Source organism: Carcharhinus amblyrhynchos, chromosome 1 (genome assembly GCF_965287045.1).
Source record: "Carcharhinus amblyrhynchos chromosome 1, sCarAmb.v2.hapA, whole genome shotgun sequence".
Lineage (NCBI taxonomy): Eukaryota > Metazoa > Chordata > Chondrichthyes > Carcharhiniformes > Carcharhinidae > Carcharhinus > Carcharhinus amblyrhynchos.
Genome location: NC_137324.1, coordinates 37272773 through 37298140, shown reverse-complemented (window position 1 = coordinate 37298140; position 25368 = coordinate 37272773). Strand labels below are relative to the sequence as shown.

Sequence of the window (25368 nt, the reverse complement as noted above, 5' to 3'; positions counted from 1 at the left end):
TTTAGCAGTTTGGATCAGGAATTGGCTAGCTGATAGAAGACAGAGGGTGGTGGTTGATGGGAAATATTCAACCTGGAGTTCAGTTACTAGTGGTGTACCGCAGGGATCCGTTTTGGGGCTACTGCTGTATGTCGTTTTTATAAATGACCTAGACGAGGGTGTAAAAGGATGGGTTAGTAAATTTGCGGACAACACTAAAGCTGGAGAAGTTGTAGACAGTGGGGATGGATGTTACAGTTTGCAGAGAGACATAGACAAGCTACAGAGCTGGGCTGAGAGGTGGCAAATGGAGTTTAATGCGGAAAAGTGAGAGGTGATTCACTTTGGAAAGAGTAACAGGACTACAGAATATAGGATTAATGGAAGGACTCTTGTAGTGTCGACAAGCAGAGAGATCTTGGTGTACACGTGCATAGATCCCTGAAAGTTGGCACCCAGGCTGATAAGGTTGTTAAGGCGTACGGTGTGTTAGCTTTTATTGGTAGAGGGATTGAATTTCGGAGCCGTGAGATTATGTTGAGACTGTACAAAACTCTGGTGCGACCGCACTTGGAGTATTGCGTACAGTTCTGGTCGCCACATTATAAGAAAGATGTGGAGGCATTGGAAAGGGTGCAGAGGAGGTTTACCAGGATGTTGCCTGGTATGGTGGGAAGGTCTTATGAGGAAAGGCTGAGGGACTTGAGGTTGTTTTCGTTAGAGAGAAGGTGGTTAAGAGGTGACCTAATTGAGGAATACAAGATGATCAGAGGATTAGATAGGGCGGACACAGAGCCTTTTTCCTCGGATGGTGATGGCTAACACAAGGGGACATAGCTTTAAATTGAGGGGTGATAATTATAGGACGGATGGCAGAGGTAAGTTCTTTACTCAGAGGGTAGTAAGGGCGTGGAATGCCCTGCCTGCAGTTGTGGACGTGCCAACTTTAAGGGCGTTCAAATGGTCATTGGATAGGCATATGGATAAAATTGGAATAGTTTAGGTTAGAGGGTCATTAGATTCATTCCACTGGTCGGCACACCATGGAGGGCTGAAGGGTCTGTACTGCGCTGTAATGTTCTATGTAGGAGTAGGAGTAAGCTTTTCAGCCTTTCAAGTGTGCTCTGCCATTCAACAGAATCATGGCTGACCCTTGATTTCAATACCATATTCCCAATTTCTCCCCGTACCCTTTGATGCCATTAAAATCTAAAAAAAGTATTTCATGAGTACACCCAGTGACTTGATCTCTACATCCTTCTGTGATACAGAATCCATAAGGTCAAAGAGTAAAAACAGGGAAAGTGTGATAAAAACTTTTTAAAACAATGGTTCAGCCTCAATTGTAGCATTGTGTCCAATTCTTGGCACCACACTTAGGAAGCAGAGAAGATTTGCAAGAATAGTTCTAGAGATAAGGGATTTCAGTTTCCAAATTGATTGAAGAAACTAGGATTGTTCTCCTTCAAGAAGCGTGAGACGGAGTCTGATTGAAGTGTTCAAAATCACGATTGTCGTTAGGCCGAGTAGATGGAGAAAAACTGTTCTCATTGGCAGAAGACTCGAGAATCAGAGGACACAGATTTAAGATGAATGGTTAAAAAAAATACAATGACAACATGAGGAAAGACCATTTTACGCAGCAAAGCGGTTAAGGATCTGGAAATGCACTGCCAGAGCATGAAGTGGAGGAAGATTCAATAAGAATATAAGAAATAGGAGGAGTAGGCCATCTAGCCCTTCGAGCCTGCCCCTCCATTCAATAAGATCATGGCTGATCTGAAGTGGATCAGTTGCACTTACCCGCTTTCTCCCCATAACCCTTAATTCCCTTGTCTATCAGAAACCTATCTACCCGTGACTTAAATATATTCAGCGAGGTAGCCTCCGCCACTTCAATGGGCAGAGAATTAAACTATGACTTTCAAAAAGATTTGGATGAACACCCAAAGGGAAAAGATCTGCAGAAAAATTTGGCTTGCAGTTTGACAGCACAGGCTTGATGAACCAAATGCCTTGTGCTATACCGTAACCATTTTATGATTTTTGATACACGTTTCATATGACATCTATACCAAATGCAGAAAAATGTACAATAGAAACATTTTCTCTGATTTTACTTTCATTTTTAACCAGTACCTTTCCTAATAATGGTCCTTGGATCAGTTTTGGATATTTCTGTGTTGCACTATTTCCATGCCCAAGCTTCCCATAATCGCCATCTCCCCAGCTGAATACATCTCCTTCTGTAGTTACTGCTAGCGTGTGTCCATCCGAACCTTTTGAGGATGAAATTTTACGGATACTGCGAAGAGGTTCAAAGGTGAGCTTTTTTGGTGCTGACTGATTGTTAGAGTCACCCAGTCCAAGTCTGCCATAGCTACCTTTCCCACAAGCTTTTACAGAGCCATCTTCTGAAATTGTAAACGTGCAGTACTGTCCAGCCTCAATCTGAAAAAATAAAATCAAAGGGAGTTTTCTAAATTTCAGACAGCACTTCATACATATAAACAGCAGATCACAATTGTTAAGAAGGGTTTCTAGGAGTTTACTGTATTTTGACTCCAGAAGTATGACAGAACACATCTAGTTACAGCATCACATCAATCTTTCAGAAATTACAAACTATTCTCCTTTATACTCCACTGAAACAGAAATTTGTTATTGTTTTTCCCTCAGTGATTCCACTAAGTCAGCATTCAACAAAGATGTTACCTGAAAAGACCAAATTCATGACGAATTAAAACAAGACTGAAGATTTATACTCGTGTCGGAATCTCTGGGATAAAACTTCATTGCGAAAGACAGTTCTGACATTAAAAGTTCCTTGACTGAGAAAGGAAAAGAACAGAAGTAAACTCTCAGAAGGTAAAAATCATCTTGGATTGGTGGCGGGGGGGGCGGGGTTGGGGGAGAATTGAATGCTGACAAACGAGAGTTTAAAGTACATCTGTGAAGTGTGCTTTCACTTGTATTAAAATAAAACTAAGAATGTTGTTTTGCAGTTCGAAGCAAAAGTTGCTGCTAAAGACAGTGTTTAGTCACTGGTGCTTTTAGTCTTTTGTTACAGTGAAAACCTTAAAATATGGTCCTTGTGCATGAGTCGCAAAAACCCAGCTTGCAGGTGCAGCAGGTGGTCAGGAAGGCGAATGGGATGCTGGCCTTCATAGCGAGGGGGATTGAATATAAAAGTAGGGAGGTCTTGCTGCAGCTGTATAGGGCATTGGTGAGGCCGCAGCTGGAGTACTGTGTGCAGTTTTGGGCGCCGTACTTACGCAAGGATATTTTGGCCTTGGAGGGAGTGCAGAGGAGGTTTACTAGGCTGATGCCGGAGTTGAGGGGGTTGAGCTATGAGGAGAGGCTGAATAAATTAGGCTTGTACTCGTTAGAGTTTAGAAGAATGAGGGGAGATCTCATTGAGACATATAAGATGATGAATGGGATGGATAGGATAGAGGTGGAGAGACTCTTCCCGCTCAGAAAGGATAGTAGGACTAGGGGGCATAGCCTCAAGATAAAGGGGGGGGGCGGTTTAGAACAGAGTTGAGGAGGAACTTCTTCACTCAAAGGGTGGTGAATCTCTGGAATTCTCTGCCCGTTGAAATGGTGGAGGCTACCTCGCTAAATATTTTTAAGACGTGGGTTGATGGGTTTTTGATGAGAGAGGGGATTAAGGGTTATGGGGAGAGGGCGGGAATGTGGAACTGAGTCACGACAGATCAGCCATGATCTTATTGAATGGCGGGGCAGGCTTGAAGGGCTAGATGGCCTACTCCTGCTCCTATTTCTTATGTTCTTATGAAATCTTTTCAGCTATTAACTGAAAGCTTGAAATTATTTTTAACAATCTATATGGAGATGGTAACATGTGGCCCAGCAATTAAATAACGGAGAAACAACTGTCAGTAGGTCCAAAGAAATTCTTCTTTCCATTGGATTAATCGGTTCTCTTAAGAATTTTATCTTCTGTATTATGATGCTAATATCAATATCAGTGGATAAGACACCACACAGCAAGTTTATAATGAATGTTGTGTCATATGAAGTGAGGAGACAAATGGGATAACGTGTAGTTATTCAGATTGTAGGAAGGTAAGTAGTATGTCACAAGTATCAGTGCTGTTGTTCATAATTCACGTTTCTATATTGAAATCAGTAATAAGTAACTATTAAAATAGTTATGAATTAATGGGATGCAGCAAATAATGAGGAAGATTGCAACATATACATACAAAAATATTAGAAAATTTTCAGACTGTGAAGTGAAGGGATGGGAAACTATGCAAGGAGTCCAAGAAGTATGGAGCAAGGACAAAGCGTGGGGAGAATGTTTCAACTACATCAAAGATCAGGAAAAAAGTTAAAAGGAAGAACTCAGGAGGTGTACAAAAACTAGCAGAAAGGCACTTTATCCGAATGCTCACAGTATTTGAAACACAGTAAATGAGTTGACGGCACAAATCATTGCTAATGAATATGATTCAGTGGCCATTACAGACACATGGTTGCAGCATGGCCACGACTAGGAGTTAAATATCCAGGGGTATCAGACTGTTTGGAGGGACCGACAGGAAGATAAGGGAAGTGGTGTAGTTCTGATATTTAAGGATGACATCAGAGCATTGTGATGTCATCCTTAAATATAAATATAAAGAGGAGGACGCTGGCTAGAGTGAATGTTGGACTCTTAGAGGATGAGAGGGGGGATTTAGTGGTGGGAGATGAGGAAATGGCTGAGGCCTTAAATAAGTTTTTTGCCTCGGTCTTCATGGAAGAGGACGCGAATAGCTTGCCGGATATTAGAGATAGAAGGATGGTAGGAGTTGAATGTGATTACTGTCACTAGAGAGGTAGTGCTTGATTGACTAGCAGGACTGATGGTGGACAAGTCCCCAGGACCGGATGGAATGCATCCCAGGGTTCTGAAGGAAATGGCAGAGGTGATAGTGGATGCCTTAGTGATTATTTACCAAACTTCGCTGGATTCCGGGGAAGTGCCGGAAGATTGGAAAACGGCTAATGTTACGCCGTTGTTTAAAAAAGGTAGCAGGCAAAAGGCAGGGAATTATAGGCCGGTTAGTTTAACGTCTTGTTGGAAAAATGATTGAATCCATCAAAGAAGAAACAGTGAGGCACCTAGAGAAGAATTGTTTGATAGAGCAGACGCAGCATGGATTCGTTAAGGGGAAGTCATGTTTGACAAATTTATTGGAATTCTATGAGGATGTGACTAGTGCGGTACACAGAGGGGAACCGGTGGATGTGGTGTTTCTTGATTTTCAAAAGGCGTTTGATGAGGTGCCGCACAAAAGGTTGCTTCAGAAGGTTAGGGGGCATGGAGTTGGGGGTAAGGTGTTAGCGTGGATAGAGGATTGGTTGTCTAATAGGAGGCAGAGAGTTGGTATCAATGGGTGCTATTCTGATTGGTGGTTGGTGACTAGTGGAGTGCCGCAGGGATCGGTGCTGGGGCCTCAGCTATTTACCATTTACACAGATGATCTGGAGGAGGGGGCTGAGTGTAGGGTGATGAAATTTGCTGATGACACAAAGATGAGTGGAAAAGCAAATTGTGCGGAGGGTGTGCAAAGTCTGCAGAGGGATCTGGATAGGCTGAGCGAATGGACGAGGACCTGGCAGATGGAGTACAATGTTAGCAAGTGTGAGGTTATCCACTTTGGCAGGAATAATAGTAGCAGGGATTACTGTTTAAAGGGCGAAAAGCTGCAGCATGCTACGGTGCAGAGGGACCTGGGGATCCTTGTGCAGGAGTCGCAAAAACCCAGTCTGCAGGTGCAGCAGGTGATCAAGAAGGATGTTGGCCTTTATAGTGAGGGGGATAGAATATAAAAGCAGGGAGGTCTTGCTGCAACTGTACAGGGCATTGGTGAGGCCGCAGCTGGAGTACTGTGTGCAGTTTTGGTCGCCGCACTTGCGCAAGGACATTTTGGCCTTGGAGGGAGTGCAGAGGAGGTTCACTAGGCTGATACCGGAGATGAGGGGGTTAGACTATGAAGAGAGACTAAATAGACTGGGTCTGTACTCGTTGGAGTTTAGGAGGATGAGGGGGGATCTTATAGAGACGTATAAGATAATGAAGGGGATGGATAGGGTAGAGGTAGAGAGATTCTTCCCACTCAGAAAGGACAACAGGACTAGAGGGCACAGCCTCAAGATTGGGGGGTACAGTTTAGAATGGAGTTGAGGAGGAACTTCTTCACTCAGGAGGGTGGTGAATCTCTGGAATTCTCTGCCCGTTGAAGTGGTCGAGGCTACCTCGCTAAATATATTTAAGACACGGGTAGATAGGTTTTTGGTAGGCAAGGGAATTAAGGGTGTTGGGGAGAAAGCGGGAAAGTGGAACTGAGCCACTTCAGATCAGCCATGATCTTATTGAATGGCGGGGCAGGCTCGAAGGGCTAGATGCCTACTCCTGCTCCTATTTCTTATGTTCTTATGAGAGATGATACAAGTTCTATGAAAAAAAAAGGTTGAATCCATTTAGATGGACTGATAGGCATAGAACATAGAACATAGAACATAGAACACTACAGCACAAACAGGCCCTTCGGCCCACAAGTTGCGCCGACCACAAGGCAAATAAAGTCTACAAGGCACCAAATAATGGCATCATGATGAGGCAAGACATCATAATGGAACCTACGAGGTAGCAAGCAAATCTACATCTGATCCTGTGTAATGAAACAGGAATAATTTATGATCTTGCGGTTAGGAATCCTCTCGGAAGAAGCGATCACAATATGGTTGAATTTAAAAATACAGATGGAGCGTGAAAAAGTAAAATCCAATACCAGTGTCTTGTGCTTAAACAAAGGAGACTACAAAGGGATGAGGGAGGGACAATTATGGTGGAACAATCGAGGAACAGTGGAGGACTTTCAAAGTGATCTTTCATAATGCTCAGCAAACTTATATACCAGTGTTAAGGAAGGACCGTAGAAAAATAAATATTCAGCCATGGATATCTAAGGAAATAAAGGAGGGCATGAAATTGGAAGAAAATGCATACCAAAGTGACAACGATTAGTGGGAATCTAAGGGATTGGGAAATCCTTAAAGTTCAACAGAAAGCCACGAGAAAAGCTATAAAGAAAAGTAAGATGGATTATGAGAGTTCTTGTTAAGAAGGCGTACGGTGTCTTGGCGTTTATTGGTAGGGGGATTGAATTTAGGAGTCGCAGCGTCATGTTGCAACTGTACACAACTCTGGTGCGGCCGCACTTGGAGTACTGTGTGCAGTTCTGGTCCCCACATTACAGGAAGGATGTGGAGGCTTTGGAGAGGGTGCAGAGGAGGTTTACCAGGATGTTGCCTGGTATGCAGGGGAGGTCCTATGAGGAGAGACTGAGGGATTTGGGGTTGTTTTCACTGGAAAGAAGGCGGCTAAGAGGGGATCTTATAGAAACATATAAGATGATTAGAGGTTTAGATAGGGTGGATGGTGATAGCCTGTTTCCTCGGATGGAGAAAGCTAGCACGAGGGGGCATGGCTTTAAATTAAGGGGTGGTAGTTATAGGACGGATGTCAGGGGCAGGTTCTTTACCCAGAGGGTGGTGAGGGACTGGAATGCCCTGCCTGCTGCAGTTGTAAATGCGCCTAGTTTGGGGGCGTTTAAGAGATTGGTGGATAGGTTTATGGACGAAAAGGGATTGGTTTAGATTAGTGGGTCAATGTTTTTTTTAAAAAATAAGACTGGTCGGCGCAACATTGTGGGCCGAAGGGCCTGTTCCGCGCTGTAATGTTCTATGTTCTAAATTGGCCCAGAATATAAAAAACATAGCAAAAGTTCCAGCAAATACATAAAATAAAAAAGAGTGGCTAAAGTAAACATTGGACCTTTAGAGGATGAGAAGGGGGATATAATAACTGGAAATGAGAAAATGGCTGAGGCATCGAACAGGTATTTTGTGTCGGTCTTCATAACGGAACAAATAATAAGCCAAAAATTGATGACAGGAAAACAACGGTAGGTGAGGACCTAGAAACTATCATCATCACGAAAGATGTAGTGTTGGGCAAGTTAATGGGCTAAAGGTAGACAAGTCTTCTGGTCGTGATGGAATGCATCCCAGGGTACTAAAAGAGATGGCAAGAGAAATAGCAAATGCACTAGTGGTAATTTACCAAAATTCACTGGACACTGGGGTGGTTCCCGCAGATTGGAAAACAGCGAACGTGACGCCACTGTTTATAAAAGGAAGTAAACAAAAAGCTGGCAACCATAGGCCGGTTTGCTTAACTTCTGTAGTAGTGAAAATGCTTGAATCTATCATCAGGGAAGAAATAGCAAGACATCTGGATATAAATTGTCTCATTGGTAAGATGCGGCATTGGTCCATAAAAGGAAGGTCATGTTTGACTAATCTGGTGGAATTCTTTGAGAACATTACATGTGCAGTGGACAATGGGGAACCTGTGGATGTGGTGTATCTGAACTTCGAAATAAACTAAATTACAAAAATAATTTTAACAAAGAAAATTTAAATGTAATGCAGAAATTAATGAAAACAGGAATAACTAAAAATGGAGAAGTATGATATGCGCTCAAAACATTATAGATACTACAGATTTACTAAGCTTTTCCAGCCTTCGCTATCTTTATTTCACAATTAAAAAGGGATATTGATACAATTCAACTTCTAAATGTGCAGGAAATGTGATGATGCAATTAAAAAGGTTAATTGAACGCCAAGACATGGAGCCAGTTTTATGTTTTCGGCGAACGTAGAAATGTTACATTTGGTTCCATTGTCCAGATCAATAATTCTCAATCTATGCCAATACATTACCCCCTAGCCCATGTGCTTTAATTTTGCACACTAACCTCTTATCAAAAGCCTTCTGGAAGACCAGATATTCCACATCCCTCATGTATTCTACTAGTTATATCCTCAAAAAATTCCAGTAGAGTTGTTAAGCATAATTTGCCTTTCATAAACTCATGCTAGCTTTGTCCAATCCATTTGGTAAGCAAATTTGGTAACATTTGCTTACCCAGTGTTCTGTTATCACTCTTTTTTATATAATAGGCTCTAGCATCTTCCCATTAATAGTCTGTAAAAACAGTTAAAATAAACAGTGTATTTTAAGAAGCGATTTGAAAGCTATCCCAAATGACCCCTTCCTGTAGTGATCAAACTCACTGCATTTCTACATCACTACTTTACAACGCAACGTTCAAATAACTCAAATCCATTGACTGAATATATAACAGCTTTCAAAATCATATCTAAAAACAAAGCTAATACAGATTGTCTTTATTTTAACTCCCAAACAGTGATAATTACTTATTTATTAACAAATTAACTACAAATTCTCCCTTCACTTACCGTCTGGGCATTAGCAAATCCATGAGCTAATTTGGGTTGTAAAATTTTTTCCAGTGTTCCTTCTGCCAACTGATGACTACTGTTACTACCCCAAACATACACCGCACTTGTTTCACTGTCTCGGCTTTGAGAGTTCTGAGAACTGGTACTGCATAGGCAGTCCAAGGCTAACCTACAAATCTGTAGGCAGAAAACACGTGTGTTAGAATGAGAGTACCTAATCAAGAATACATTTAATACTGTATCTGCATTGTTGTAACATTTTATTTCTCACTAGCAAGAACCCTTTGTTACAATCAGATTTTAGTCATTCTCCCCTTTACTTTTTCCTCCCAGGTTCCTGGTGCCACGAACAAACCACTAGCACCTTTTACAAATGGCCACACTTCCCAAACCAAGTTTCATTAGATCATTTAAGATCTTTAAGGAGATCTTTCTTGGTGCTCAACGGAAATTTATTCCGATGGTCAAAAAGGATAGTAGGAGGAGAGGTAATAAGCCGTGGATAACGAAGGAGGTGAAGGAAAGTGTTAAACTAAAAGCGGAGGAATTTAGAGTAGCTAAGAGTAGTGGGCGAGAAGAGGATTGGGAGAGGTTTAAATGTCAACAAAGATTGACAAAGAAGTTGATAAGGAAAGGCAGGAGAAACTATGAAGCTGGGCTAGCGCTTAATATAAAAAAGGATAGCAAGAGTTTTTATAAATATATAAAAAGGAAGAGGCTGGCTAGGGTGAATGTTGGTCCTTTAGAGGATGAGAAAGGGGACCTAGTGGTAGGGGATGGGGATATGGCTAAGGTATTGAATAACTTTTTTGTTTCTGTCTTCACGGAGGAGGACGTGAATAATTTGCCGGGTGTTAGCGATAGAAAGGTGGTAGGACTGGAGGGTCTTAATGACATTACTGTTACTAGAAAGGCGGTGCTCGACAGACTGGAGGGGCTGATTGTGGACAAGTCCCCAGGACCGGATGGAACGCATCTGAGGGTTCTGAAAGAAATGGCGAAGGTGATAGTGGATGCCTTGGTGGTTATTTTCCAAACGTCGCTGGATTCCGGGGAAGTGCCGGATGATTGGAAAACGGCTAATGTTACGCCGTTGTTTAAGAAGGGTGCCAGGCAAAAGGCGGGGAATTATAGGCCGGTTAGTTTAACATCTGTGGTAGGTAAAATGTTAGAATCTGTCATTAAGGAGGAAATTGCGAGGCATCTTGAAGGGAATTGCTTGATAGAGCAGACGCAGCACGGTTTCATTAAAGGGAAGTTGTGTCTGACAAATTTACTGGAGTTCTATGAGGATGTGTCTAGGGCGGTGGATAGAGGAGAGCCGGTGGATGTGGTCTTTCTAGATTTTCAGAAAGCATTTGACAAAGTGCCTCACAAGAGGTTATTGCAGAAGGTCGAGGGACATGGAGTTGGGGGTAGGGTGTTAGCGTGGATAGAGGATTGGTTGTCAAATAGGAGGCAGAGATTGGGGGTCAACGGGTGCTATTCGGATTGGCGGATGGTGACTAGTGGAGTGCCCCAGGGGTCGGTGCTGGGGCCTCAGCTTTTTACCATTTATATAGATGATCTGGAGGAGGGAACCGAGTGTAGAGTGTCGAAATTTGCTGATGACACCAAGATTGGGGGAACGGCAAATTGTGCGGAGGGTGTGGAGAGTCTGCAGAAGGATCTAGATAGGCTGGGCGAATGGGCCAGGAAATGGCAAATGGAATTTAATGTTGGCAAGTGTGAGGTGGTCCACTTTGGTAGGAAAAATGGTAGGAAGGACTATTACTTACGAGGCGAAAAACTGCAGCAGGCGACGGTACAGAGGGACCTCGGGGTCCTTGTGCATGAGTCGCAAAAACCCAGCTTGCAGGTGCAGCAGGTGGTCAGGAAGGCGAATGGGATGCTGGCCTTCATAGCGAAGGGGATTGAATATAAAAGTAGGGAGGTCTTGCTGCAGCTGTATAGGGCATTGGTGAGGCCGCAACTGGAGTACTGTGTGCATTTTTGGGCGCCACACCTGCGCAAAGATATTTTGGCCTTGGAGGGAGTGCAGAGGAGGTTTACTAGGCTGATGCCGGAGTTGAGGGGGTTGAGCTATGAGGAGAGGCTGAATAAACTGGGCTTGTACTCGTTAGAGTTCAGAAGAATGAGAGGAGATCTCATTGAGACGTATAAGATGATGAATGGGATGGATAGGATAGAGGTGGAAAGACTCTTCCCGCTCAAAAAAGACAATAGGACTAGGGGGCACAGCCTCAAGATAAAAGGGGGGCGGTTTAGAACGGAGTTGAGGAGGAACTTCTTCACTCAAAGGGTGGTGAATCTCTGGAATTCTCTGCCCGTTGAAGTGGTGGAGGCTGCCTCGCTAAATATTTTTAAGACGCAGGTTGATGGGTTTTTGATAGGAGAGGGGATTAAGGGTTATGGGGAGAGGGCGGGAAAGTGGAACTGAGCAGCGACAGATCAGCCATGATCTTATTGAATGGCGGGGCAGGCTCGAAGGGCTGGATGGCCTACTCCTGCTCCTATTTCTTATGTTCTTATGTTCTTATTTAGCCATGAAGCACACCTCTTGATTCAGAGTCTGCCTTCACATAAGAAATAGGACGAGTAGGCCATCTAGTCCAACATTCACTCTAGCCAGCCTCCTCCTCTTTATATATTTGTAAAAACTTTTACTGTCATTTTTTATATTTCGTGCTAGTTTAGCTTCATACTCTATCTTTCCTTTCTTTATCACCTTCTTAGTCATTCTTTGTTGATTTTTAAATCTTTCCCAATCTTCTAATCGCCCACTATTTTTAGCCACTCTGAACGCATCAGCTTTTAATTTAATACTCTCTTTCATTTCCTTTGATAACCACAGCTGGTTATTCCTTCTCCTACAGTCCTTCTTTATCATCGGAATATATTTCTGCTGAGAACCAAAAAAGATCTCCTTAAAAATCCTCCACTGTTCCTCAGCTGTTCTACCAACCAAACTGTGCCCCCAATCTACATTTGCCAATTCCGCTCTCATCCTATCAATCATACTCTCCTCTGTTCAAACAGAGGATACAGCTTTGGGACCCTACTTTCTCATCCTCCATCTGCATCAGAAATTCAACCATACTATGATCACTCGTCCCAAGAGGATCCCTCACAAGAAGATCCCTAATTCTACCTGCCTCTTATGTTCTTCGATGGCAGTTTAGCTTGATGTGTGTCTGGGTCTCTTCTCTGGTAGAGCAACTCACCCAGTCCTCCTTCTCCTGCCTTTTCCCCATGGCCCTGCAAATCCTTCTACTTCAGGTAATTATCTAATTCTCTTCTGAAGGCCTCAAGTGAATCTGCCACCATTAAATCCTCTCAGGCAGTACATTCCAGATTCTAACTACACACTGTGTAAAAATAGCTTTTCCTTTGGTGACCACTTTCTCTTTGGCCATCTTAAATCGGTGTTCCCTGGTTCACCACCCTTTCACCTGTCATCCCTATTCACCCTGCCCCGATCTCTATTGATTTTGAAAGTCTCAATCAGACCTATGCTTGATCTTCTCTGAGGAGAACAACTCTGGTTCTCCAATCTATCAATTAGTTGAGGTTTCTCATCTCTGAACAATTCTCATAAATTGGACACAGTACTCCAGTTGAGGCCAAATGACAGATCTATACAGTTTCACTATAATTTCCTTGCTTTTGGACTCTATGCCTGTATTTATATAGATGCTAGATGGTTTAACATTCTCAACTGATCCACCACCTTCAGTGATTTGCACGCAAATGACACCTTCAAGTTTTTAGGTGTCCAAATCACCCACAACCTCTCCTGGTCCCTTCATGCAGTCACTAAAGTTAAAAAAGCCCACCAATGCCTCTACTTTCTCAGGAGGCTAAGGAAATTTGGCATGTCAGCTACAACTCTCACCACTTTCTACAGATGCACCATGGAAAGCATTCTTTCTGGTTGCATCGCAGCTTGGTATGGCTCCTGCTCTGTCCAAGGCCACAATAAACTACAAAGGGTTGCAAACATCACTCAACCATCACTCAAACCAGCTTCCCACTGTATGCACTTCTCACTGCCTCGGAAAAGCAGCCAGTATAATCAATGATCTCATGCACCCCAGATATACTCTTTTCCACCTTCTTCCATTGGGAAAAAGGATACACAGGTCTGAGGACATGTACCAACCTAGTCAAAAGCAGCTTCTTCTCTGCTGCCATCAGACTTTTGAATGGATCTACCTCTCATTAAGTTGACCTTTCGCTATATCGTAGCTATGACCATAACACTTCATTTTACACTTTCTCATTTCCTTCTCAATGTATGATATGCTCTATCTGTATAGTGGACAAAAAACAATATTTTTCACTATATACTAATACACGTGATAGTAATAAATCAAATCACATCAATGGCCATTTCCTCCAGTTCCTATTCCCCCTTTAGAATTGTATCTTTATTTTATACTCTGCTTCTTATTCTTCCTATCAAAATAAAGTCACTTCACACTTCTTTGTATGAAATTCCACTTTTCTGCCCATTCCACCAGTCTATCAATGTCCTCTTGCACGTTATTACCACCTCCACACAGTTCACAATACTTTCAATTTTTATGTCATATAAAAATTTTGGAAATAAGTAATTGACTCTTAAAAATATCCTCTGAAATGGCCTAGCAAGCCATTCAATTCAAGGGCAATTAGGAATGGGCAATAAATGTCCCAGCCATCCATGTCCAGATAGCATGAGCGAATATTAAAAAACTATAATTCAGCTTCTAGTCAACGGTAACCCCCAGAGTGTTGTAGTGGGGGGTTCAGCAATGTTAATGTCACTGAATGTCAAGAGGGGATGGTTAGATTCTCTCTTGTTGGAGATGGCCATTGCCTGGCACTTCTTGGGCAAGAATGCTAATTGCCATTTGTCAGCACAAGCCTGGATATGGTCTAGGTTTTGCTGCATTTGGACAGAGACGATTCAGTATCTGAGGAGGTGCAAATAGTGCTGAACATCAGAAAACATCCCCACTTCTGACCTAACGACAGAAGGAAGGTCATTGGGGAAGCAGCTAAAGGTGATCGGGACTAGGACACTACCCTGAGAAACTCCTTCTGTGCTGTAACCATTATATGAGCTAAAGTAAGATTAAAAAAATAGACACAACATTAAAATTATCCATGTTAAAAGAACAAATAATCACTAAACAAATAATTGGTACAATTAGTATGAAGTTTAGAGTTATACTGTCAGTTAATCAAATAGAAATATAAAATATAAGTAACATAAAAATGACAAACCTCTTCACAAAGACAAATTGCTGCATTAGAAAGAGAACACAATCCATCTGGAGTCTTCTTGAGCTCTTGATTCTGTACATTATCTACATATGTATTCTAAAAGTTAAAACAGATCAAATAATCAACATTTCCATTGAATTGCAGAATCCCTACAGTGCTGAAAGAGGCCATTCAGCTCATTGGGTCTACACTGGCTCTCCGAAAGGTCATTCTACCCAATCCTACTCCCCTGCTTTAACCCTGTAACCTTACACATGCTCTCTTTTTAGATAGCAATCCAAATCCTTTTATTAATCCCCTCTTCGAACCTGCCTCCACCACCCTCTTAGGAAGTTTCTTTCAGACTCCAACTACCTTCTGGGTGAAAAAAATTTCCTCATCACTTCTAATTCTTTTGCCCAGTATTTTGAATCTGTGTCCTCTCATTCTTGATGTAACTGAAAGGGAACAGTTTTTCATTATTTTCCCTTTCCATACCCCTCAAGATCTTGAGCAACTCAATCAAGTCTCCTCTCAACCTTTTCTCCCAGGTAAACAGACTTTACCTCTCCAATCTATCCTCTCAGCCACAGTTGCTTATCCCCGCATTAACTCTTGTGAATTCCCTTTGTACTTGCTCCAACGTTTTCACATCCTTCCACAAGTATGACGCTCAGAATTGGACGCAGTGCCCAGACGAGGCCCAACTTTGGCTCATTTTCATTAGAAATACATGATCACAGAAGTAAACTATTGAAATGGACAAAGGCTAAGTTCTGTCTTTAAGACTTTGGAGCAGATTTTTTGCATCCCCCATGGCGTGTTTAGCAGCAGCAGCCCATCATTGGCCAGCCGCAGGACCTTTCCATCCCGCTGCTGTCAATGGAGTTTCCAGTTGTTTTCACCCTCCACTGCCGAGAAACCCAGCGACCGGGGGTCATGGTTGGCAGGACTATAAGATCCCACTTGGCAGGAACAGCCAGAAAATCCCACTCTCTGAATTAGCAGGGAAGATTTGGTGAAAATGATTAGTTATAATAACAGATAGGTTTGCAAGATTGAGCAAAGGATTTTCTCGTTAAATAAAACAAAAGAAATTATGAGCTCTATGTTCCATGGCAAAACCATTAAATTCAATGGGGAAAGACAGGCTCAAAAGGAATGATGGAAGAACAGTATGAAGGAATATCAGCAGCGATGAATACATGAGGAAATGGAAACAAAATCATTCTCTTCTCATCCTTCCCTTCCCTTTGTTGGTTAGAATATGACCAATAATATATCCACTTTACAGTGCTTTAAGTTTTACAAAGTCATAATTTGAGTACAGTAAATTTACTTGCTGAGATATTTATTTGGTTTCATTCAAATGATTGAACAGTTTATTTTTCAAAATGAAAAACTCAACTTCATGTTATCAATGATAGCCCGCACTCTGAGTTTAAAGTTCCTTCATTTGAGTTATTTATTAAGTTGCTTTGCAATAGCATGTGGGGAGAAAGCTTCGTCATTGCCCACTTAAGTTCCCTCTATGAATTATTAGAGATTCTTTTAAGCTAAAATCAACTTTTGTATAGGAACAGACTGCAAATAAGAGAGGGTGAGTTTGATACCAATATAGTACTATTCAATTTTAATTTAATATACTGCTGTCATGTTACATTCTTGGTTTGAATTAATTTGCTTTTCAGTTTTTCTAAAAGCATCAATTCACCACAGAATCAGTTTACACAATCTTCTGCTTTACTGGTACAACACATGGAGAACATCTACCAATTAAGTGCAGGAAACAGTAAATTTTGCAAATGAAAGCAATAAAACAGGATATCAAGTATTCACATGCTATGCAATCACATTTAAAAACAAAGTCCATCTCTGGTAAATCAAACTCACTGAAGAATGTTTCAGTTGCTCCAAAGATTTTAAAAAACAATCATATCCAATCATTCCTTCGTTTTCTCGTGCAAAAGGCGCGTTAACAGCAGCTGCAGAAGCAGCTAACGCTATTTCAATCCATTCAAGTAGGAATTTCAAAGACCCACGCTGTACTGCAAGACCCAATAGCAGCTCTGAAGCCAATCTTCGACCCTGACTGTCAGCTCCAGAACTGGGCATGGTCATCTTCTTTAAAAACGTAGTCACTTGTGCAAGGCAGTCCAAACCAACTTGGGGGATTTTATTTTCATTTGCTAGAGAAAGTGGAGGTAGGGAATTGATAATCGTGCAGGCTGTGCACAAAACATCGTTGCACAGGCTCAAGCTTGGATCTAACCTTGACTGTTGCCAATTTTGTTGAATTAGTGCAAAGAGTAGACTTAGGCCAGTCTTCACTCCCATTTCAATTAGAACATCAGTGCCTGATTTTATTCTCGTATTCCTGGCCAAGGCATCACCCAGATCTAACCTGCTGTCAGAACTCTGCCTTTGTACTGGATGCCCTTGTCTGAACCGATCGTGATATTTGTTAGAAAGTGCATGGAATATTCTCTGAAGTGACAATAATCGCATGTGTAAGGCAACAGCAAAAGGGGAATTTCCAAAAACTGTCCTGGCCAAATTCTGTTGGCTGTGGAGCAGTGCTGAGAGATACTGCTCACGCTCTTCCACAGCTGAAGACTCATGTTCAAAATCTGGCAACCGAGGACCTATCAGATGTTGGGCCTGCTGAGATATCCCGACCACTTCTTTGTTTTGGAGTAGTTTTTCATATAATGCAGAGGCACCTTCCCTCGTGGCTGCAGATTCACTATCTTCCAAGGCCCAGGAACTATTCAGGTGTTCAAGCCACTTGAGTATTACATTTGTGGGACATGTAACCATCTTATAACGCTGAATCTGGAAAAAAGAAAAAAGAAAACGTAAGTCTTTTGGGTATTGTTATCACCATCTATAAGTCTCTCTACAATGCCTATAAAGTAAGATGTGGTACCCTGTACAATTATCCACAAGTTAAATCAAGGGTTGAAAAAGTTTGAATGCAACTCTATCTTAAGTTAACTGCATTTTGTTTACAGAGAATTTAAAAACAGAAAAAGTTCATCCTGCCCCAATCATCCATGACGTGAAGATGCCGGCGTTGCACTGTGGGTAAACACAGTAATAAGTCTCATAACACCAGGTTAAAGTCCAACAGGTTTATTTGGTAACACAAGCCACTAGCTTTCAGAGTGCTGCCCCTTCATCATGTTGTGTGTCGTGAAGGCCGCCTTGGAGAACGCTTACCTGAAGATCAGAAACCGAATACTCATGGCTGCTAAAGTGTTCCCCAACAGGAAGAGAACACTCTTGCCTGGTGATTGTTGAGCGGTGTTCATTCATTCATTGTCATAGTGTTTGCATAGTCTCCCCAGTGTACCATGCCTCGGGACATCCTTTTCTGCAGCATATCAGGTAGACAACATTGGCCGAGTTGCAAGCGTATGGGCCATGTATCTGGTGGATGGTGTTCTCATGTGAGATGATAACCTCTGTGTCGATGCCATCTCTTCCTGTTGGGGAACATTTCAGTAGTCACAGGCATTCAGCCTCTGATCTTCGGGTAAGCATTCTCCAAGGCAACCTTCATGACACACAGCAGAGTCACTGAGTAGAGACTGATAGCCAAGTTCTGCACGAGGACAGCCTCAACCGGGATCTTGGGTTCATATTACACTATCTGTAACCCCCACGATTTGCCTGGGTTTGCAAAATCTCACTATCTGTCCTGGCTGGAGACAATACACATCTCTTTAATCAATGCTTAACCCTCTCTCCACTCACATTGTCCGTACTTTTAAGACTTGATTACCCGTAAAGACTCACATTCCAAACATTATTTTGTAAATTGAGTTTGTGTCTTTATATGCCTTGTTTGTGAACAGAACTCCCACCCACCTGATGAAGGGGCAGTGCTCTGAAAGCTAAATGGCTTGTGCTACCAAATAAACTTTTTGGATTTTAACCTGGTGTTGAGAGACTTCTTACCCAATCATCTATGCCAGCATTTATGCACCACACAAGCCTCCTTGACATTGGAATTATGAGTAGTCCATTCAGACATCAAGCCTGCTCTGCCATTCAGTAAGATAACAGCTGGTCAAATATGGCCTTTTCTCCACTTTCCCATCTATCCCTATTATCATCCTTTATCAATCAAAAATCTCCTTAACTCAGCTTTGAACTCCCTCAACATCTACCTTCAAGTCCCCTCAGAATCTTAAATGTTTCAATAAGATCACCTCTCCAGAGAAGCGATGTCTTGCGAGCTGTCGCCAGCATACCCTCTAATTCTTTCACTCTTGTTCTATGCTCTTAAAAATGAACTCTCTCTTAAACACTAACATTCATTATGTTGTGCAGCCTCTCCCTTCCTTCTCCCCTATGTACTCTATGAATGGTATGTTTTTGTCTGTATAGCGCACAAGAAACAATACTTCTCACTGCATCCTGATACATGAGACAATAATAAATCAAATCATTCTTCTAAACTCCAATGATCTTGGGTGCAAACTTTCTTCAGGAAAATCCCTTCAATCCAGAAGTTATTCTATTGAACCCTCCCGGAAATGCTTCTAGTGTAACTATAGACCTCAAGTAAACAGAGCAAAACTGTACATAATACCCTAGCTGCAGTCTCACCAATGCCCTGTACAACTATAGCAAGATGTCCTTACTTTTATACTCCATTCCCCTTGCAATGAGACAGATGTCAGATGGGAAATTCAATTGCGAACCAGGTTGATTTGCAGGTATAGAGAGGAAGTGAAAAAGCAAATAAAAGAAGCAAAGAGGGATTCCTGTTCTTAAAAAGGTGAAAAAGTATGTGCTTTATATTTAGAAATACTGCAGTTCAAACAGTGTCCCCTCACAGCTCTGCAACCCTCCTCATTGAGTTCACCAACAACGTACCTGTTCACTGCCCTCCACTCCCCACTCTCATTACTCTTCATCCCCCCCCCGTCCTAACAGCTCATCAGTGCCACCTCCTTAATAACAGATTCTACCATTTACCCAACAACAGATGTTCGACTAACTGGCAGTTTCATGCTTCTTTTTTCCCCCCTTTCTTGGATAGTTGAATTAAGATTTCCAATCCTCTGGGGCATTTTCAGAATCGTGGGAATTTTGAAAGATTACAACCAATGCATTCACTATTTCTATAGCCGCTTCCTTTAAGACTCTATGACGTAGGCCACCAGCTCCAAGGGGCTTCTTCAGCCTTTAGCCCCCATCAGTTTTCATTAGTACATTTGCTCCAGTGCTTGTGATTGTTTAATTTCCTCCCTCCTTTTGCCACACCTGTTGCATTATTCTTGGGGTGCTTTGTGAAGACAGATATAAAATACTTGTTCAGAATCTGCCATTTCCTTGTTTCCCATCACTAACTCCTCAGTCTCACTTCTAAGGGTTCAATGCCTACTGCTACTACTCTTTCTTTTTATAGACTTGTAAATGTTTTTACTATCTGTTTTCTCTCATGCTCCAATGTCTCAATTTTTAATCATATCTTTAGCCATTAATAGCTAGTTTCTAAAATTTCCTAATCTGTAGCCTAATATTGATCCTTGCAGCATTATACATCTTTTAATTTGACACTATCCTTAACTTCCTTAGGTAGCCACAGGTGGTGCATTCTTCTTATTCTCTCTCAGCAGAACGCATCTTTTTTGAGCATTTACTTCTCTACTATCTTATCTCTCAACTTGCTTTCCCATTCCACCCAAGGTAATTTTGTCTTCATAACCTCATAATTGCCTTTATTTGAGGTGAAGACACTAGTTTCAGGCCCAAAGTTTTCACTCTCAATTTGAGTGTGATAGTCTATCATATTATGATCATTCTTACTTAAAGGATCCTTTATTCCTCCTCCCACTCCACTTCACCCAACTCTCTCGGGTGCATCTTTCTATTGCTTTCTCATACAGTTGTCTAAGCATCCCTTTAAATGCATCTGGGCTTTTTGTCTCAACTATTTCTTGTGGTACCAATGAAGAATCATATTAAACTTGAAATGTTAACAGATGCTGTCAGGCCTGCTAAGTTTTCCCAGCATTTTCTGTTTTTACTCCTTTTGGTAACAATTTACACATTTTAACCACACACTCTGGATAAAGAAGTCTTTATTATATTTAGGGTGACTAATTTGCATTTTTAAATTCCTATAAAAATAGAAACATCTTCTCTACACATACTGTATCAAAACCCTTCATAATGGATGGGGCCTTCAGGAACAAAGAGGACATAGGTTTAGAGGTGCAGGGCAAGGCTAGAATGCTTAATGCATGCTTTTTATTGATGTTTACAAAGATGATGATGCTGACCAAATATCTCAGGAAGCAGAGATGTGATAGACAGGGTGAAAAGTGACAGGCAGTTACTGGAACAGCTGTCTAAGCTTAGAGTTTGCATTCCAAACTTCTAAGGATGGAGATAGTGTTTGCACATGCCATAGTCTTCCACCTTTCTCTAGATATAAGGTAGGTACCATAGAATTTGGTAAGCACAGCGCCCTTATTCAAGGAAGAGTTTAAGGACATCTATAATAATGAGACCATTCAGTTTAACATTAATGGTAGGTATGGTTTCAGAAAAAAAATTAACAGACACATGCAGAGGTTTGATTTATTAAAAACAGTCAGCACAGATTTGTAAGAGGCTTGACTAATCCAACTGTATTTTTGATGAAACAATGGACAAGGTTTAATCATTTATGTATGTTACTATCTTTCGTCACTGTGATTTTGCTTAAGACAAAAAAAACAAATCTCACATATGCAAAAAAAAAAGAAAAAGGTTGTTTTCCAAATTGGAAGACAGTGGATGGTGGTGTTCCTTCAGGGTCGATGTGAGGATCACTGCTTTTTCTGAAATATATCAATGACTTGAATAATGAAATACAGTAGTTTCAAAATTTACTGTTGATATCAAACTTAGAGGGGTTACAAACAGGGAGGATGATACCACACAACTACAACAGGACATGGACAGGCTAGCAAAATGGTAGGCATATGAAATTAATACAGAGAAGTGTGAGGGAATAGGAAGATCCAATACAGACGAAATGGCATTACTCCACAGAAATTAGATTTAGAAGAAAAGTAAACACTTATTCACAATGATATGACTATTAGGTCACCAAATGTAACTTTTTAGAGCTATTAAGAAACCAATTTAAAACAAAATTGTTTACACAGGAAAAAAAATGAAGTTAAAACGTTGTGAGTAAAGAAAATCAGATGGTTTTTCACATAAGGTGAAATAAACTTACAGAACAATTTACCAGAAAGTTATATAAATGGGCAGATGTGATGGGGATACATTTCTGGAAACAGAAAGCAAGAAAGCCTTACTGGATTGAATTATCGGTTCTTGTTCATTTGTTCTTATGCACTCAATTTTATTCATTTGTTCATTAGAATGTTCTGGCTCTCATTATCAAAATTATTCAGTAGCTTATTTTAGGGGAAAAAAGTGATTCCATTCATACATTGGTCATTGACACACAATATTTTTTCATTCAAGATAACTATCAAACTGTCCGGGTCTTTGCTATTTCATTCTGAAACTGATTGCTGAACAAAAGTGACTCGACCACTAAATTTCCCCTCATTCCTACGGAGGACTGCAAGCCATAACTTGGCATCAATCCAATAGAGCAGCTAAGATTGTTATTCATGGTGGCAAATCATGTTGTACTATTCCAGCAGCCAGAAATATTTAAACACACAACAGTTTATGTATAAACACATGAAAATCATTTGCTATCAGATGATGTGACTGATTGAATTACAGCCATAAAAATAGCAAACTATTACAACATAAATTCATATAACCAACAGAGCTGTTTACACAGTACCAGACTGGCTCCGAGACAGCAGCAACTATCCACTGAAACAGGACATTTGGAAACCAGTCTATGTTGATAATTATCTTTCAAATTATCAAGTCCTAATCCCATTTCCGGCCTTGTTCATTTTATTCCCATTTGCTACAATCATTCATTTAACCTACTCTTAAAAGTTGACATAATTTCTGCTTTAATTATTAAGTCCAATAGAACAGCCTACAGCCTCACAAACTTGTGTAAATAAAGCTCTGCTACTGTCTTGAATCTCTCATACTTAATCTCGTACCTATCATATACAATAGTGTAAAAGTAGAATGTTCGAGACCAACATTTTTAGGCCAAAGGTCACGAGCCAATTTTTACTCAAGTTATGTTTTTGAGAAATTAGCATGCATGCTTAATTTGGGCCCAAAAAGACCATATCTAAGAAACAAAATAAAACAAACACCTTCACTAGAATCTCCAGCATTTACTTACTTCATAACATCAAAACAATATACATTTCATTCAGCATAATATAGACAAATACGTAACAAATTAAGTCTAACATCTGGCATTGAAATCCTTCAAAATCACTCTGATCATCTGAATCAATAAACAATTAATCAAAATAGTCTGTATTGATGAAAGCACATTTGAAATTCCACAGTTTAGAGATGACGTTTGACAATATAAGAATCAAGTTAATTCCATGAATCCGCAAGCCTATTGGCACAAAATTGGTAGTGAGGGTAGTCACATATTTAGGACATAGAACATAGAACACTATAAGGTTAAGGCGCATGGGATACGAGGCCAGGTAGCTAGGTGGATTGAGAACTGGCTGGGAAATAGGAGACAGAGGGTAGTTGTGGAGGGGACCTTGTCGGGCTGGAGGCCAGTGACCAGTGGTGTGCCGCAGGGCTCAGTACTGGGGCCTCTCCTCTTTGTAGTCTACATAAATGACTTGGAAGAGGGCGTAGGTGGTGTGATCAGCAAGTTTGCTGATGACACCAAGATGGCAGGGTTGGCGGGTACTGAACTGGATTGTCAGGTGATACAACAGGATATAGATAGGTTGGTGCAGTGGGCAGATAGGTGGCAGATGGCATTTAATCCTGACAAATGCGAGGTGATGCATTTTGGACGGAATAGTGCAGAGAGGAGCTATGTGATAAAAGGTAGGGCGATTAGGAGTACAGACATACAGATGGACCTGGGAGTGCAGGTTCACAAATCCATGAAGGTTGCGTCACAAGTGGAGAAGGTTGTTAGGAAGGCTTATGGGATGTTAGCCTTTATAGGAAGGGGCATAGAGTATAAAAGCTGCCGTCTAATGCTTCAGCTGTACAGAACGTTGGTTAGACCGCATTTGGAGTACTGCGTCCAGTTCTGGTCACCTTACTACCGGAAGGACATGGAGTCTCTGGAAAGGGTGGTTTACCAGGATGTTGCCTGGCATGGGGGGACTGGGTTACGAGGAGAGGTTGAAGAAACTGGGACTATTCTCCTTGGAAAGACGGAGATTGAGAGGGGACATGATAGAAGTATATAAGATACTGAAGGGAATAGATAGAGTTAATAGTGAGAGACTGCTCCCTAGACTGGGTACGAACACGAGTGGTCATCATTTAAGGGTGAGGGGGGAGAGGTATAATTTGGAGGTGAGAAGAAGGTTCTTTACGCAGAGAGTTGTGGGGGTCTGGAACGCGCTACCGAGTAGGGTGGTGGAGGCAGGAACGTTGGACTCGTTTAAGATGCAGTTAGATAGGCACATGAGTGAAACGAGAATGGAGGGATATGGTAGGGGCTATTAAATAGGGTTAAACCTCGGGAGACACCGGAAAGGCAGGCTGTAAGATTAATATTTTTGTCTTTATTCCACAGGTGGAGGTCTACCTCGTGTCAAACGAGGGGCATGCACACGGCGGGTCGTGCGTGGGCTGCTCTTGGAAGTTCCAGGAGTGGCCTAGTACTTCATGTCAGTGTGTGTGCTTGATCCTGGACCGGTAGACGGGCGCCGCAACAGCTCAGTGACTAGCACTGCTGGCTGTGCAGACACATGGATTTGGGCCTGTGTCTGTGGGAGTTTGCGCATTCTCCCTGTGGTTGCGTGGGTTTCCTCCGGGCGCTCCGGTTTCCTCCCACACCCCAAAGATGTGCTCTTAGGCTAATCGGTTTTTACCAAATTGACACTATTTCTTCCCTGAATCTGACTGAGTAGGGTTCCATTCGTAGACATGCAGGGTAGAATAGGTGTAGGGTGATGCGGCGGCACGGGCTCGTTGGGCCGAAGGGCCTGTTTCCCGTGCTGGGTTGTTCTTTGTTCTATAGCACAAACAGGCCCTTTGGCCCACGAGTTGCGCCGATCACATCAACACCTACCAATCTATAGACTTACCTATAACCCCCAATCCCGTTTAGTGGATGTTTCTTTGCCTTCCAATATGCAACTGTTCCATAACATTTGGAAACCACCCTTGACAGGTTTACTTATATACATATTCAAGGGTTGAACAATACTCATAAAATTGTTAAGAGTAATGGCTACATTGGTATAGGTTGATTTTGCATCACTGACTATATCAACAATGAGGTGGGATTTAAACATGCCCCAGATGTATAAACATTTTCTTGTGTCACCCTCCTCTTGGACTCAAATTCCACATTACAAGAAATGAAGCAAAGAGGTGTAATCAACTGCATCCATCCAGCCTTTGTGAACATGGACAACATATCTTTCTCCAATTTCTCTCTGGAGACAGCTTTGCTCTTGAATACCATCACCAGCTTTAATTTTGCATTACTTACTTTAAAAGATGGGACCAATGTGAGTAGCACCATCAAGCTGCCTTTACAATGATGGTTTTTCACCAGTCTAGCTAACAACAGTGTTGTTTGCTGGCACATTGATGTTCGTCAATATTTCCTCCAGGTTATCAATGCAGGGCACTCAATACACACTTTCTCTCAAGGGTGGAGGA

General features: G+C 41.6%; 1 protein-coding gene across 7 annotated transcripts in view; it reads right to left on the bottom strand.

Moving 5' to 3' along the window:
- Window positions 1–25368, bottom strand: part of LOC145356518 (putative E3 ubiquitin-protein ligase HERC1) — a 296484-nt gene that overhangs the window by 243485 nt on the left and 27631 nt on the right. For all 7 annotated transcript variants that reach the window (XM_080209293.1, XM_080209754.1, XM_080209365.1 and 4 more), the window contains exons 2-5: window positions 16474–17415; window positions 14602–14697; window positions 9328–9507; window positions 2119–2430 (exon numbers count right to left, since the gene is read on the bottom strand). In XM_080209293.1, the coding sequence (XP_080065419.1) occupies window positions 2119–2430; window positions 9328–9507; window positions 14602–14697; window positions 16474–17400 (1515 nt within the window). In that variant the 5' untranslated portion in view covers window positions 17401–17415. The remainder of the gene's footprint in view (window positions 1–2118; window positions 2431–9327; window positions 9508–14601; window positions 14698–16473; window positions 17416–25368) is intronic.